The 12781-nt window shown below is 37.5% G+C and overlaps 1 protein-coding gene across 1 annotated transcript; it reads right to left on the reverse strand.

Moving 5' to 3' along the window:
* Window positions 1–6686: 6686 nt before the first annotated feature.
* G6PD1 (glucose-6-phosphate dehydrogenase 1) lies at window positions 6687–10247 on the reverse strand. Its single transcript, XM_079008399.1, has 10 exons — window positions 9912–10247; window positions 9457–9614; window positions 9260–9354; window positions 9070–9184; window positions 8794–8999; window positions 8258–8407; window positions 8058–8178; window positions 7546–7775; window positions 7246–7446; window positions 6687–7142 (listed from the first exon to the last, which is right to left on the reverse strand). The coding sequence occupies exons 1-10, from the start codon at window positions 10129–10131 to the stop codon at window positions 6893–6895; spliced, it is 1746 nt and encodes a 581-aa protein (XP_078864525.1). The 5' UTR covers window positions 10132–10247; the 3' UTR covers window positions 6687–6892.
* Between the last annotated feature and the right edge of the window lie 2534 nt (window positions 10248–12781).

Here is a 12781-nt window from a genome sequence, read left to right on the forward strand (position 1 = left end):
ATTAGCCGGATATTACCGAAGGTTTATCCAAGGCTTTTCTTCAATCCTACTCCATTGACAGCTTTGACCCACAAAGGAGCTACTTATACCTGGAGTGATAAGCACAAAGAAGCATTCGAGTTGCTAAAGAGGAAGCTATGTGAGGCACCGATTCTTTCTCTACCCGATGGAGTTGAGGACTTCGTTGTCTATAGCAATGCGTCTGGTGTTGGGTTGGGTTGTGTTTTGACCCAAAGAGAAAAGGTGATAGCATATGCCTCTCGACAGCTAAAAGAGCATGAAAAGAACTACCCCACTCATGATTTGGAGTTGCCAACGGTAGTATTTGATCTAAATATATGGAGTCATTACCTCTATGGCTCGAAGTGAAAACTTTTCACTGATCATAAGAGTCTCCAATATCTCTTTAATCAGAAAGAATTGAATATGAGGCAGCGACGCTGGCTAGAGTTACTCAAGGACTACGACTGTGAGATACTTTACCACCTCGGTAAAGCTAATGTTGTCGTTGATGCTCTTAGTCGAAAAGTCAATCTTGAGAGAAAAAGGCCAAGAGCATTGAGAATAGAAGTTGTCTCGACAATTGTGAAGAGTATAAAGAAAGCTCAAGAAGAAGCTTCAGAAAAGAATGACCGGGAGGAGGAACGTTTGGGAAAAATGTTGGTGTTCGGTACAAATGGTCATGGACTGAAGGTATTCCAAGATCGGATTTGGGTACCTAAGTCAGGAGGAATAAGAGATCTACTGATGGAAGAAGCTCACAAAACCATGTACTCAATTCATCTTGGCAGCACTAAAATGTATAGGGACCTAAAACCCTACTACTGGTGGCTGACGATGAAGCTTGATATTGCAAAGTATGTGACCAAGTGTGTGACCTATGCAAGAGTTAAGGCACATCATCAGAAACCATATGGGAGTTTAGAACCTTTACCTGTGCCTATGGGTAAATAGAAAGACATTGCTATGGATTTTGTCACTAAACTGCCAAGAACTAAAAATGGTCACGACATGATTTGGGTAGTCGTTGATCGCTTCACTAAGAGTGCGCATTTCATAGCAGCCAATGAGAAATGGTCTATGGATAGGCTTGCGAATTCTTACGTGAAAGAAATTGTGAGGCTTCACGGTGTTCCGTTAACGATTGTATAAGATCGTGACAGTCCTTTCACCTCGCGATTTTGGAGAAGTCTACAAGAGGAATTAGGTACCAAGTTGTGTTTGAGTACAACTTACCATCCACAGACAGATGGTCAGAGTGAGAGGACGATACAAACACTTGAAGATATGCTGAGAGCATGTACCCTGGAATTCCAAGGTAATTGGGATGAACATTTACCTTTGGTAGAATTTTCATACAATAATAGTTTCCACTCGAGCATTAAGATGGCACCTTATCAAGCTTTGTACGGACATAAGTGTCGTACGCCATCTTGTTGGCTTGAGGCTGGGGAAAAGCAGTTTAGGGGACCTGAGATAGTCCATCAGACTGCTGAAAAGCTGAAAATAATTAGGGAAAGAATGTTAGCGGCTCAGGATCGTCAAAAGAACTATGTTGACATAAAGCGAAGACCGATGACATTTGAAGTTGGGGATTCGGTTTTGCTTAAAGTCTCACCGTGGAAGGGACTTATAAGATTTGGTAAAAAGGGAAAGCTAAGTCCATGATTTATTGGACCGTTTAAAGTTCTTCAGAGGGTTGAGAACCAAGCTTACAAGCTTGAATTACCTGAAGAACTAAATGGTATTCATAACACTTTTCATGTGTGTTATTTGAGGAAGTTCACGGGAGAAGTTCCCGACATGATTCCACTTTCGGAATTGAGAATTGATGAGAACAAAAGGTTGATTGAAGAACCAGAGGCAATCGTTGACCGAAAGACTTAGAAGTTGCGACGCAAGATTGTCAAATTAGTGCTTGTCCGTTGGAAACATACGAATGTGCCAAATCTCACCTAGGAGACGGAGAGTGACATGATGAGTCGCTATCAGCATTTGTTTATTGATGTGTGATTTCGGGGACAGAATCATCCTAAGGTGGAGAGAATTGTAACGCCCGTGTTTCTAGGCTAGGCATTAATGTTGATGTAATAGTCTAGGTTAATCTTTGTAACTCATTTTGAAATAATAAGAATGTATTGTTTGAGTATTATGTGTTTTATGCTTAATTGTGTGACTTAAATGAATTAAGTATAAAAATAAGCGATAAAATAAAATATTAGATAAAGCCGATATCTATGAAGGAAGTTGTAGTGGTCGTGACAAGGATTTTGGATGTATAAAGAATGCCGAAATCCGAGTTATAGCGAAGAAGTTATGACATGTCGAAGTTTCGCGACAAAACCGGTACGACACTCTGTGATGTAAATTAGGGATGAGATTTAGAACCGGAAAACCGGACCGGAACCGGAACCGGACTCGTTAGAACCGGAATATATAGAACCGGGTCCGGTTCCGGGTTTGAAAATTGGCTTTATCCGGGTTCCGGGTAATCCGGGTTTGGGTCCATTGGGTCCGGGTAAACCGGGTCTAAAATCCGGAACCGGTTTTTGGAACCGGAACCACTTTTAGGGCCGGAACCACTTTTTGTGAAATGTTTACAAGATGCATATCTTATTCGTTTCAACTCCAATTGACATACGGTTTTTTCCAACATGTAGTTTAGAGTTTGTACATGATTCTAGACTATAAATTTTTCATTTTTAGTTTTATATTTATTGACTTACAGTCCTCAAAAGTTGAGATACCAAAGCTGAAAGTTTTTAGTTTTTTAGTTTTTTTGTATTCGGTGAAAGTTTTAAAGCATGCATATCTTTTTCGTTTGAAGTCGGATTGACATGTGGTTTTTTCCAACTTCTAGTTTACATTTTGTCATTTTTGGTTTAACATTCAATGATTTACAGTCCTCCGAAGTCGGGATATCAAAACTGAAAATTTTCAACTTTTCAGCTATTTGTTTTTATACTTTGTATTATGTGAAAATATTAACACAAATATATCTCATTCGTTTAAATTCGGATTGACATACGGGTTTTTCCAGAGTGTATTTTAGAGTTTGTACATGATTTTAGACTCTAATTTTGTTAATTGTGGTTTCGTATTCAATAAGTTACAGCCCCCCAAAGTGGGGATATCAATATGAAAATTTTCAAAGTTCAACCCACTAAGTTGTAAGTAATTACCAAAAAATTCCGGTTTTTTCGGGTTTTCCGGGTCTAAACCCACTTTATCCGGTTCCAACCTACCCACTTTGATGTTTTCGGGTTTTCCGGTTCTAGACCCACTTTACCCGGAACCATACCCGGAACCGAACCGGAACCGGTTCCTATATACCAGTCCGGTTTCGGGTTCTATAAAATCCCGTTAACCGGTTCCGGGTTTTCCGGGTCCGGGTCCATCGGGTCCGGGTTTGGACCCACTTTCATCCCTAACGTAAATCGTGAATTTACGTTATAACGATATTTAGCATTAGTGATCTAAACGAAAGTCGTAGTGTTCGTTAAACCGAGAGCGTGCATAAAAAGAATGCCCAAATCTGACTTCGTATAAGGAAGTTGTGATTTTTCTATGCTTCGAATTAGCAGTATGCAACCCAAAGTTCAAATATGAGATCGAGTGAGTTTTAGCCAAAACAATCTAAACGAGAATCGAAGATCTCGTCGATAGTAGTGCAACGGAAGAAAGACAGACGAAAACGGACGTCAGATGAAGAAGTTATGAATTTCTAACGGAGTTTTCCTGTCCCGGCCTACTAAAAATAATATAATAAAAATAAATTGAAAATTAGCTGACAAAGACTAAACGAGAGTTATAGAGCATAATCTCACCTACGCGTGGATATAAAGAACGTCGAAAATGGAGATCGTATACGAGAGTTATGATTTTCTGAAGTTCGAGGCACGTATCCCAAAGGGGAACGCCCGCGTTCAATTGGGGAACGCCCCGCGTTCATATGCTAGGCCTGGGTTGGGCCACGTAGATGCTGGGTCAAAGGCCTGGATTGGGACGGAACCCCACTCCTACGCGTAGCGTTCGAGGAAGGCCCAAAGTTCGGGGAACGCGCTGCGTACCAGGAGGGAACGCGCCGCGTTCGAGGGCCAGACCCCTCCTATAAATAGAAGTCGAGTCCAACCGTTTATGGTTGCCAAATCTCTTCTCTCTCACCCATATTACCTCGTTTTACGTGCAAATTATACCCCCGAAACCACGGTATCATCTCGACACCCGAAGCAAGTCCCGAAGCCCCGAAGATCTCGAGAAATAGAGTTGTCGAGCCGAAACTCTGCCCGCGAGAAGCCCGGTTTTTGGAAGATATCCCGGTTTCATCGAAGATTATTATTTTAAGAGACGAAGCGATGTCCGATAATCATCTTATCAAGTGAGTGCAGTTGCTTACTTCTAACACATAGATATGAATTATTTCTCTATAAAATACGTGTTATGTGTTTATATATTATCTGTTATTTGGGATGGATGTTGAATGAATATATTATACAGGTTTAAAGTGGGGTGTGTGTGTGTGTGTGTATATATATATATATATATATATATATATATATATATATATATAATCTACAAAAATGTTGGGTAAAGCATGGGTAGATAGTTGATGTGTGATGAAATAAAAATGATGAGAGGCCTCGATGTTGTTGATCTAGTCATCTAGCGGAGTATGGATAACGACCACAGACTCTTTCTAGACAGTCCAGTGGAACGCTGGCAGGTTCATAACCTGTAGATGTTGTGAACGATGTGTTCACCGGTGTACTCTATCGCCCTCATGGTTGCCTTTAGGGCATCTATTGTTGAGGAAACCCCTATGCAATAATGTCTGTCTCGATGAAAATCCTAGATTAGGTCCCTTGTAGTAGTTGTTGTCATAGGGACGTAAAGCGAGGATAACGGGAATGGGTAATCGGGTTATTGTTGGTTGTTAAAATTAAATATAACTATTTATTGTGGGTTGAAAACCATATATGCTCACTAGGCTCCCAAGCCTGACCCACTCAGTTTCTTTGTATTACAGGGAGTGGCGTGAGAGCATAAGTTGGGGAACTTGTGAAGATGCTTTTGTTTATAGACCAGTAGTTGTATATAACTGTGTAAGGTCTATGTTTTTATTGTTTATGCTTTTGTGTCTGTATCGGAACATGACATTCCGAGTTTTGATATATAATGAAAGTATATTTCTTTAAGAAATGCTTTGATAAATCTTATTTTATCATGTAATGTTTTTGGGACAAATTCCGCAAACTCTTTTTAATCAATGGATTTACTCTGAAATTATTTTAAAAACATAAATGAAACCGGTCTTTTCTAGCCGTGATTTTGGGGATGTCATAGGGAAGGCCCATTTAAGTAGTTGGGCCCAATTTAGAAAATTGGGCAATAAGTGGGCCATTAGTGGGCTTGGAACGACTTTATAGAATTGGACCACCGATGTTATGGATTTGGGCCTAGGTTATGCTCCAAATTAGATCAGGTGGTAAAATGATCATTTTACCCTTAGAAGGATTATTGGATTTTGACTAAGTGTTATTTTGGTAATGATAGATCGGTGAGTCGTCGGGGCAGCCGTTAGAGATTCCTTACCGTAAGATTCACATTCAGCTTTGTGAGGTGAGTTTCCTCCTGTAAGAACGGGTCAAAGGCACCAATGTCGGCCCATTTATGTATGTTGGTATGTTCCCGACTAAGGTCGAATGATGGGCGGTGCTCGATGAATGTTTATTTGTTTTTCGGATTTCGGTCCAACGTCGGGCAATGCCCGAGGAATGTTTGTATACTTGATGTCTTCGTGATTCTTGCATGTGTCTGTATTTGTATGTTTCTGGATTTCGGTCTGATGTCGAGCAATGCCTGAGGAATGTTAGTATGCTTCCGGATTTCGGTCCGATGTCGGGCAGGGCCCGAGGCATGTTTATATGTTTATGTTATGTGATTACTTATGTGTATTTGTTGATATGTTTATATGTATACCGAACTTTGCTCAATGTCGGGCGGGGCGCATGATATGTTATTATGTGATTATGTGTATGATATGTGGTAGTTTGGGGAGACTCACTAAACTTCGTGCTTACAGTTTTCAATTTTGGTTTCAGGTACTTCCGGTAGCAAAAGGAACAGCTCGTGATGACTGCATTGCATATACCACGATATTTTAGCATGAGATGTTTTACTCTGATATATTGACATGTGTTTATGATATTATGTTTTGAGATATTATGATTTATGTTTTGATGAGTTGATTTTGATAACTATGGTTTATTTAATAATTTTTAATGGTTTATTTAATAATTTTTAACGAAAAGTTTTGGTCATGATTTTTGAGATGTTTCATTGTGTTTTTTTAATAAATAAAAATGAGTTTTTAGTGAAATATATATAACTTTTTATTTTGAGTTTTTTAATAAAAAAAATATGAATTTTCTTCAAATTAATTTATAGTATATATAATTTTTTTTTCATAAAAGTACTTAAACTTTAACCATTTTAACAAAAAAGGTCTAATTGTTTATTTTCAGAAGACCTTCAAATTTTCAGATAAGTCATGAAAACCGGCATTATCTGAAGACAAACCATTTTGCAAGTGTTTAACGGTTTTGTGGGTTTAATTGAAAAAAAAAAAAATTAATAGAACCAGAGACTTTTTTTTTTTGACATATTTCTCTACTAAAAATAAACTATAAAATGAAGTTTCGGTTATTGGATTGTAGTTTGGACTCCAGATCTGGGCCTTTTCCTGAAAATATCAAGTTTGAGTTCGAGCTCGATCAAATTCGAGTCGCCATGCATGTATACTTAAGGGTGCTCAAAAAGTTCAAATTTGGCACACAAAAACAACAATGGTACAAAAAAAAAAAAAGCAGCAGCAGCCACATTTACATGTCAATCAGTCATCTCCGGCGAGATCTCCCCACCGGACATCATATTTTGCCGCCAAATAATGAGCGCCGACGGGTCCTCTGCTGCCATAAGGATACAACTCCGGTGAGATCTTCTTCGCCTCCAGTTCTTTCAGTAAAGGCGTAAATATAGCCCAAGCAGCATCAAGTTCATCGCTTCTTATAAACAATCTCCTTTCTCCTTCAATCGCATCCAACAGAAGCCTCTCATATGCATCCGGAATTTCCTTCGGATACCTTCACCATTACAAAACCCCCAAAATTCTCGTCAATCGCAAACCCTAATCCCAAATTCTCATTAAATCTATTAAGCTTTAACGAAACCAATCCAATCTTTTACCTTGCGCTGTAGAGCAAATTAAGATCACTCCGGTCAAATCTCATTCCAAGACCAGGAATCTTATTATTAATCTTGAGATAAATCGCTTCATCAGGCTGGACACGAAGCACGAGCTCATTTGTAGCCTTATCCAAATCCATCCCAAAGTTTCGTTTGTATAGATTCCCTGGAACATGTCTGAATTGAACTCTAATCTCCGCCCTGAAATCCAAATCCCAATTGAATATGTTGTAATAAATGTTGAAATTCGAATCATATGATGATTTCTAGAGTAAAAAGATGATATATACACACATATACCTTCTAGTATTGAGGGCCTTTCCTGCTTTCATAAGAAATGGGACACCATCCCATCGGGCATTATCTATAAAGAGAGCTGCTGCTGCAAAAGTTGGGGTAAGACTGTCATTTGGCACAGTTGGGTCATCTGTGTACCCTGCATATGTCTTTGCACCCTTGCTATGGCCTTTATATTGGCCCACGATTACATCTTCAAGATTTAGGCGTCTCATCGACCTCAAAACTTTAACCTATAAATACCAAAAACCACATCGCATGATTCAGCAGACATAATAGACAGAACATGTATCATGTATCAGACAAGACAAAACGAGACGAAACAAGATGGTATGGATTAGTATTGATGTCAAATTTTTGTCTTATCAATTGACATATGATTGGACAGCTGAGTTTGTCATGTATTGGACTGATTCTGTTAAATGAGACAAAAACTGCAATTTTTTGTCCAAGCAAAAAATGTGGAACAAGGACTCGATCTAAAAAAATCCATCTTCTAAAGAATTTAAAGATACCTTTTCGTTTCTAACGTCTTCGGCATCCAAAGTGACGGGTGTTTCCATTGCAAACAATGCTAGTATTTGTAGGAGGTGGTTTTGCATTATATCTCGGATGATTCCATAGTTGTCAAAGTATCTAACAACAAAAAAAATTGTAAGATTTGATTTGAAATCCGTAAAAGATTTAAGCAAAAGAATAGTTGGTTTTAACTCACCCTCCTCGCCCTTCTGTGCCAAAGTCTTCGGAAAATATGAATTGTACATTTCGAATGTAGTTTCTTGACCAAAGTGGTTCAAAAACAAGATTTGAGAAACGAAGAACCGATAAATTCTCCACTAGCTCCTTCCCTAAGTAATGATCAATCCTGAAAACAAAAAACATTTAAAAGCTACAACATGTTGTATACGTAAGTAAGTTATTTTCTTTTCTTTTTCCTAGACTTAATCAACAAGTTGAATGAGACTAAATGACCATTTTACCCTTCATGTCAAAAAAAACAAGTTTCACAATGTTAATCAATTATTACAATATTCATCCATATTAACATGAGAGGAGTTTGGAGGGAAAAAAAGGACAAATAGATAAAACGTTAGTGTCTCAATACATTAAGCCAAGTTTATTGGCTTAACCCATTAAGTCATTCCATCTAGATTAAGTCAAAAAGAAAAAGCAACCATGTATGGTTGTCGAAATTAACTGCTTAACCTAAATGGTTTTTCCACAATTACCCTTAGAGGTGATGAGATATACCTGAAGATTTGATCCTCGGCTAAGTACTTCTTGAGGCTTCTTGTTAGCTCTCCAGAAGATTCTGAGTCACGACCAAATGGTTTTTCCACAATTACCCTTGTCCAGCCATTCTTGGAAGAAGCCCTTACACTTGCACAACGTGCCACATCAACAAAAATATCCGGTGGTATTGACAAGTAAAACAACCTATTCGATACTTTTCCACCCTGAAATTTTCATAAAAATCTTTACAATCCATACAAGAAATCAAATTAAAATTTATCAAGAAATACAAACCTCTTTCTGCTTCAACTTAATGTCCAATTCTGCAAAATGTTCCTCAGAGTTGTATTGACCCGATTGGTAGAAACATCTTTCAAGAAACTTTTCCATTTTGTCACCACAGTTTTCTCTACACATCATCAAATCACAATACCCTAAAGTTAATAAATGGCAACGTTCTTTTGAAGGGTATTTTTGGTATTACCTCTTATCGATTCTGCAAGTTAAAGTTCCACTAATCATCTCTCTTAACTCCTCATCAGTCATTTTGGTTCGAGCATAACCAAATATAGTAAAATTCTTCAAAAATGGCAAAGATATTTGAACTATGTTAGTATCCCTTATCATGATATCAATGATCAAACATCAAACGTAGAATCTATAAATGATTAAGAGAAGAACCTGAGGTAAACAATCCTCGTAAAAGAGAGCAAAAAGCGCCGGAAAGATTTTTTTCTTGGCAAGATCGCCGGAAGCACCGACGACAGTGACACTAAGATTCGATTCAGATTGTTCCGGTGGTGATACGAGTTCTTTCGCTAGAGGCTTCTCTGCTGCACCTATTCGAAAATGACAGCAGGCAACAAAATTGGGGAAAAATTAGTTTAGATAGTTCAGTTGTCGATAGTTGTAGTTGTATAATTCGAATTTCGTGGATTTTGTATTTTTAACTTCGTTAAGTCAAAAAATGTCTCCGGCGATAGGATAATAAACAGTAGTCACGAACAAGAATGGGGGAAAGTAATCAAGATCATGAAGGGACTAATTGACCTAACGCATTTGTCGAATCAGTCGGAGTTAGACATAAAATTTTAACAATTTGAAGAACAAGCTGGTGATAGAAATATAGAGCTTACCACCGTGCAAAGAAATCGCATTAAGAGGAGACCCATTTGAGGATTTGAGTTCAAACTGGTTTTTCGGACTGATTCTCGAGTGAATCTTGAAAACCCATCTGGAGGGAGAAGATTTTCTTGAGAAATTGAAGAATTTTGCAGAGGAAAAAGCTTTTTGATTAAGTGAAGACGGTGAGAAGGTGGTGGAAGATGAAGAACAGGGATTGATTTGTGTAGCCATGCAAGATTATTTCACTTTGATCAAACAAGAAAGGATGAGTCTCAATGTTGGGATATTTAAGAAGGGTTTGTTAATAACGATCTGTATATGAACTTTGTTTCTGAGTAACAATCATATTCTCTTGAAATTTTCTTTATAATATGGACCCCATTTTCATAAATGGCGTGATCTTCTTTGTAAGGCCTATAATTGTTTGAGTTTGAGTTTTTATATTTTATTTTTCTCTAGTTGCTTACATCGATTTCTCACCAGTTTTCGCGTTTTCTTTGTATTAAAGGTTTAAACAAAATGATACATTAATTATAGGGAAAGTAAGTAATAATTGATATAAATGAAATATTTGAAATAACAAATTATTTATAAAATTGGTAAAACGGCAAACTTACTTCAGAATATTGTATTATGAAGCACTTAATACCATTCCGAAGTTGGTAGTGATTGTTAGGATTTTAGTTTGGAATTTGACACGTCTACGTTTTGGACTGGAAAAATATGTTTTGGACTGAAAAAGTTAGGTTATTATAGATTCTTTGTTCATCGATAAACAACAAATACCTTTGTTAAATTTATAATACATGGATCAGGTGTATTACCTATATAATCAAATTGGCAATACATGGATCACGCGCATCACCAACGATCATTTTGTGCATGATTACCACTCTCATTATTTCTTTAGATCAAATGCATGATGGTCCGCTAATCACACCAAAAAATGACTGTAGTACCTCAAGCGTTATCTCAACATATTTCCCCTGAACCTTTTGTTTCCATGGATGACACAAGATGTGGTAGATTTATTTAGCTCATAAATCAATAAAAGCAAAGATGCGACAATTGGTACCATTCAATGTAGATCAAACTTTTGGAGAAACATAGTTGAATTTTATGATAAATAATGTAACAACACTACTAAATCGATGAAGGCTAGTCAAACACTTCACGATCGTTGGAGTAAAATGAGTCAGGGTGTTAAGATGTGGTAGATTTATTTAGCTCATAAATCAATAAAAGCAAAGATGCGACAATTGGTACCATTCAATGTAGATCAAACTTTTGGAGAAACATAGTTGAATTTTATGATAAATAATGTAACAACACTGCTAAATCGATGAAGGCTAGTCAAACACTTCAGGATCGTTGGAGTAAAATGAGTCAGGGTGTTTCAAAGTTTGTTTGGTCTTATGAACAAATCCAACATAAATGTGAAGATGGATTCACGAAAAAGGGACAAAAATCGGGCTATATAGATATAAATATAACTGGAGGGTACTCGATTTACTTTTGTGTATGCTTGTATAACATTGCATGTTGAAGAGAAATGACATGCTATACAAGAGAGACCGAGAGATACCAATAAAGTTGAAGATATTGGCTAAAAAGGATTAATGTAAATCAAATTGTAACACCCATATCTTCATGTATAATTCTTTTAAGTTTAAATTGTTATTTCTGCATTTTACATGTCCTATGTTGAGTATAGGATAGTCCCCTACGTTTAGCGTAGGTGTAAGATATCATGTGGAGGTTTAATGACCTACACTGAGCGTAGGTTGAGCTACGTCGAGCATAGGTGTGTTGCACCAAAACCCTAATTCTTGGAGTTGTAAGCCATATTTAAAGGCTTTAACTCCTTGAGGCCCTCTCCATGCTCAGCCTCCATCCTCTTAGTCAATCATCTCGAAACCCTAGCCACACTGTGAGAGTTTTCAGACCTTAGAGTGTTCTTGTGTGCATCTTTTAAGGAAGAGTTCATTGAAGAAGCACTTAAGAGCTCCAAGCTTAGTAGATCCAGATTTTGAATCTTATAATCCACCTCCAGAAGGTATAAAGCTTCCATATTGATGATTATTCTTGTTAGATCTAGTTGGTCATGAGTTTTTGTGCTTTTGTCCCCATAACCTTGATACTAGTAAGTATGAGCTACTCTAAACCATTCAAGTGTCATTTCCATATGTTTTGAGCTTGTAAATCCATAAAAATGAGAGCTTGGTCACTCTCATCCATCCATACATGAGTTCTTGAGCAAAGGGTGGTATTATGGACTTAGTGTTTGGTCTTGTGCTCTATTTGGACATGCAAAGGGATAAAGACAGAGACTTCACCCATTAAGACTTCCATTAGATTCAAATCTGAGTGTAGCACCAAGCAGTTGACTTTTTGACAAGTTTGACTTTTGATCAACTGGGTTGGGTTTTAGTCTTGGAGGGACAAAAATGGTATTTTACCCCATGGAGGTTTAGTTATGAACCAAGACCCTTTGAGTGTTAGCTATTACCTTAATTATTAATTAGGGTTTCATTATGAATATGTTTAATGTGAGGAGTTCCAGTATCATCAACCCGAGTGTGTGTTTGTCTTGTCTGCAGATTGAGGTGAGACTTCTCACTATACTATGTAAGTTGCTAGATTGTCTTCATGACTCTTTCATGAAAGATTGTGGTTGGATCACAACACCTGTATGTAAGACTATGGTTGGATCACAACACTTTTATGAAAGAGTATGATTGGATCATAATACTAGTTTGTCTTTGTGACTTGAATGGAAAACCATGGTTAAATCATAACAGAAAGGCTATGATTGGGTTGCAGCCTGGAATTGACTGTAAGACTATGGTTGGATCATAGCAGAAAGGCTACGACTAGGTTG

This window comes from Lactuca serriola, chromosome 7, assembly GCF_051521515.1.
Source record: "Lactuca serriola cultivar US96UC23 chromosome 7, Lser_US96UC23_V15, whole genome shotgun sequence".
Classification (NCBI taxonomy): Eukaryota; Viridiplantae; Streptophyta; class Magnoliopsida; order Asterales; family Asteraceae; genus Lactuca; species Lactuca serriola.

Excerpts from the sequence above, each read along its gene's own strand:
- G6PD1 (XM_079008399.1), bottom strand. The coding sequence starts at position 10,131 with ATGGCTACACAAATCAATCCCTGTTCTTCATCTTCCACCACCTTCTCA. Across the intron at positions 9,355-9,456 it reads ACGAGGATTGTTTACCTCAG|AATTTTACTATATTTGGTTA; the intron begins GTTCTTCTCTTA and ends CCATTTTTGAAG. Across the intron at positions 7,447-7,545 it reads AAGGCCCTCAATACTAGAAG|GGCGGAGATTAGAGTTCAAT; the intron begins GTATATGTGTGT and ends TTTGGATTTCAG.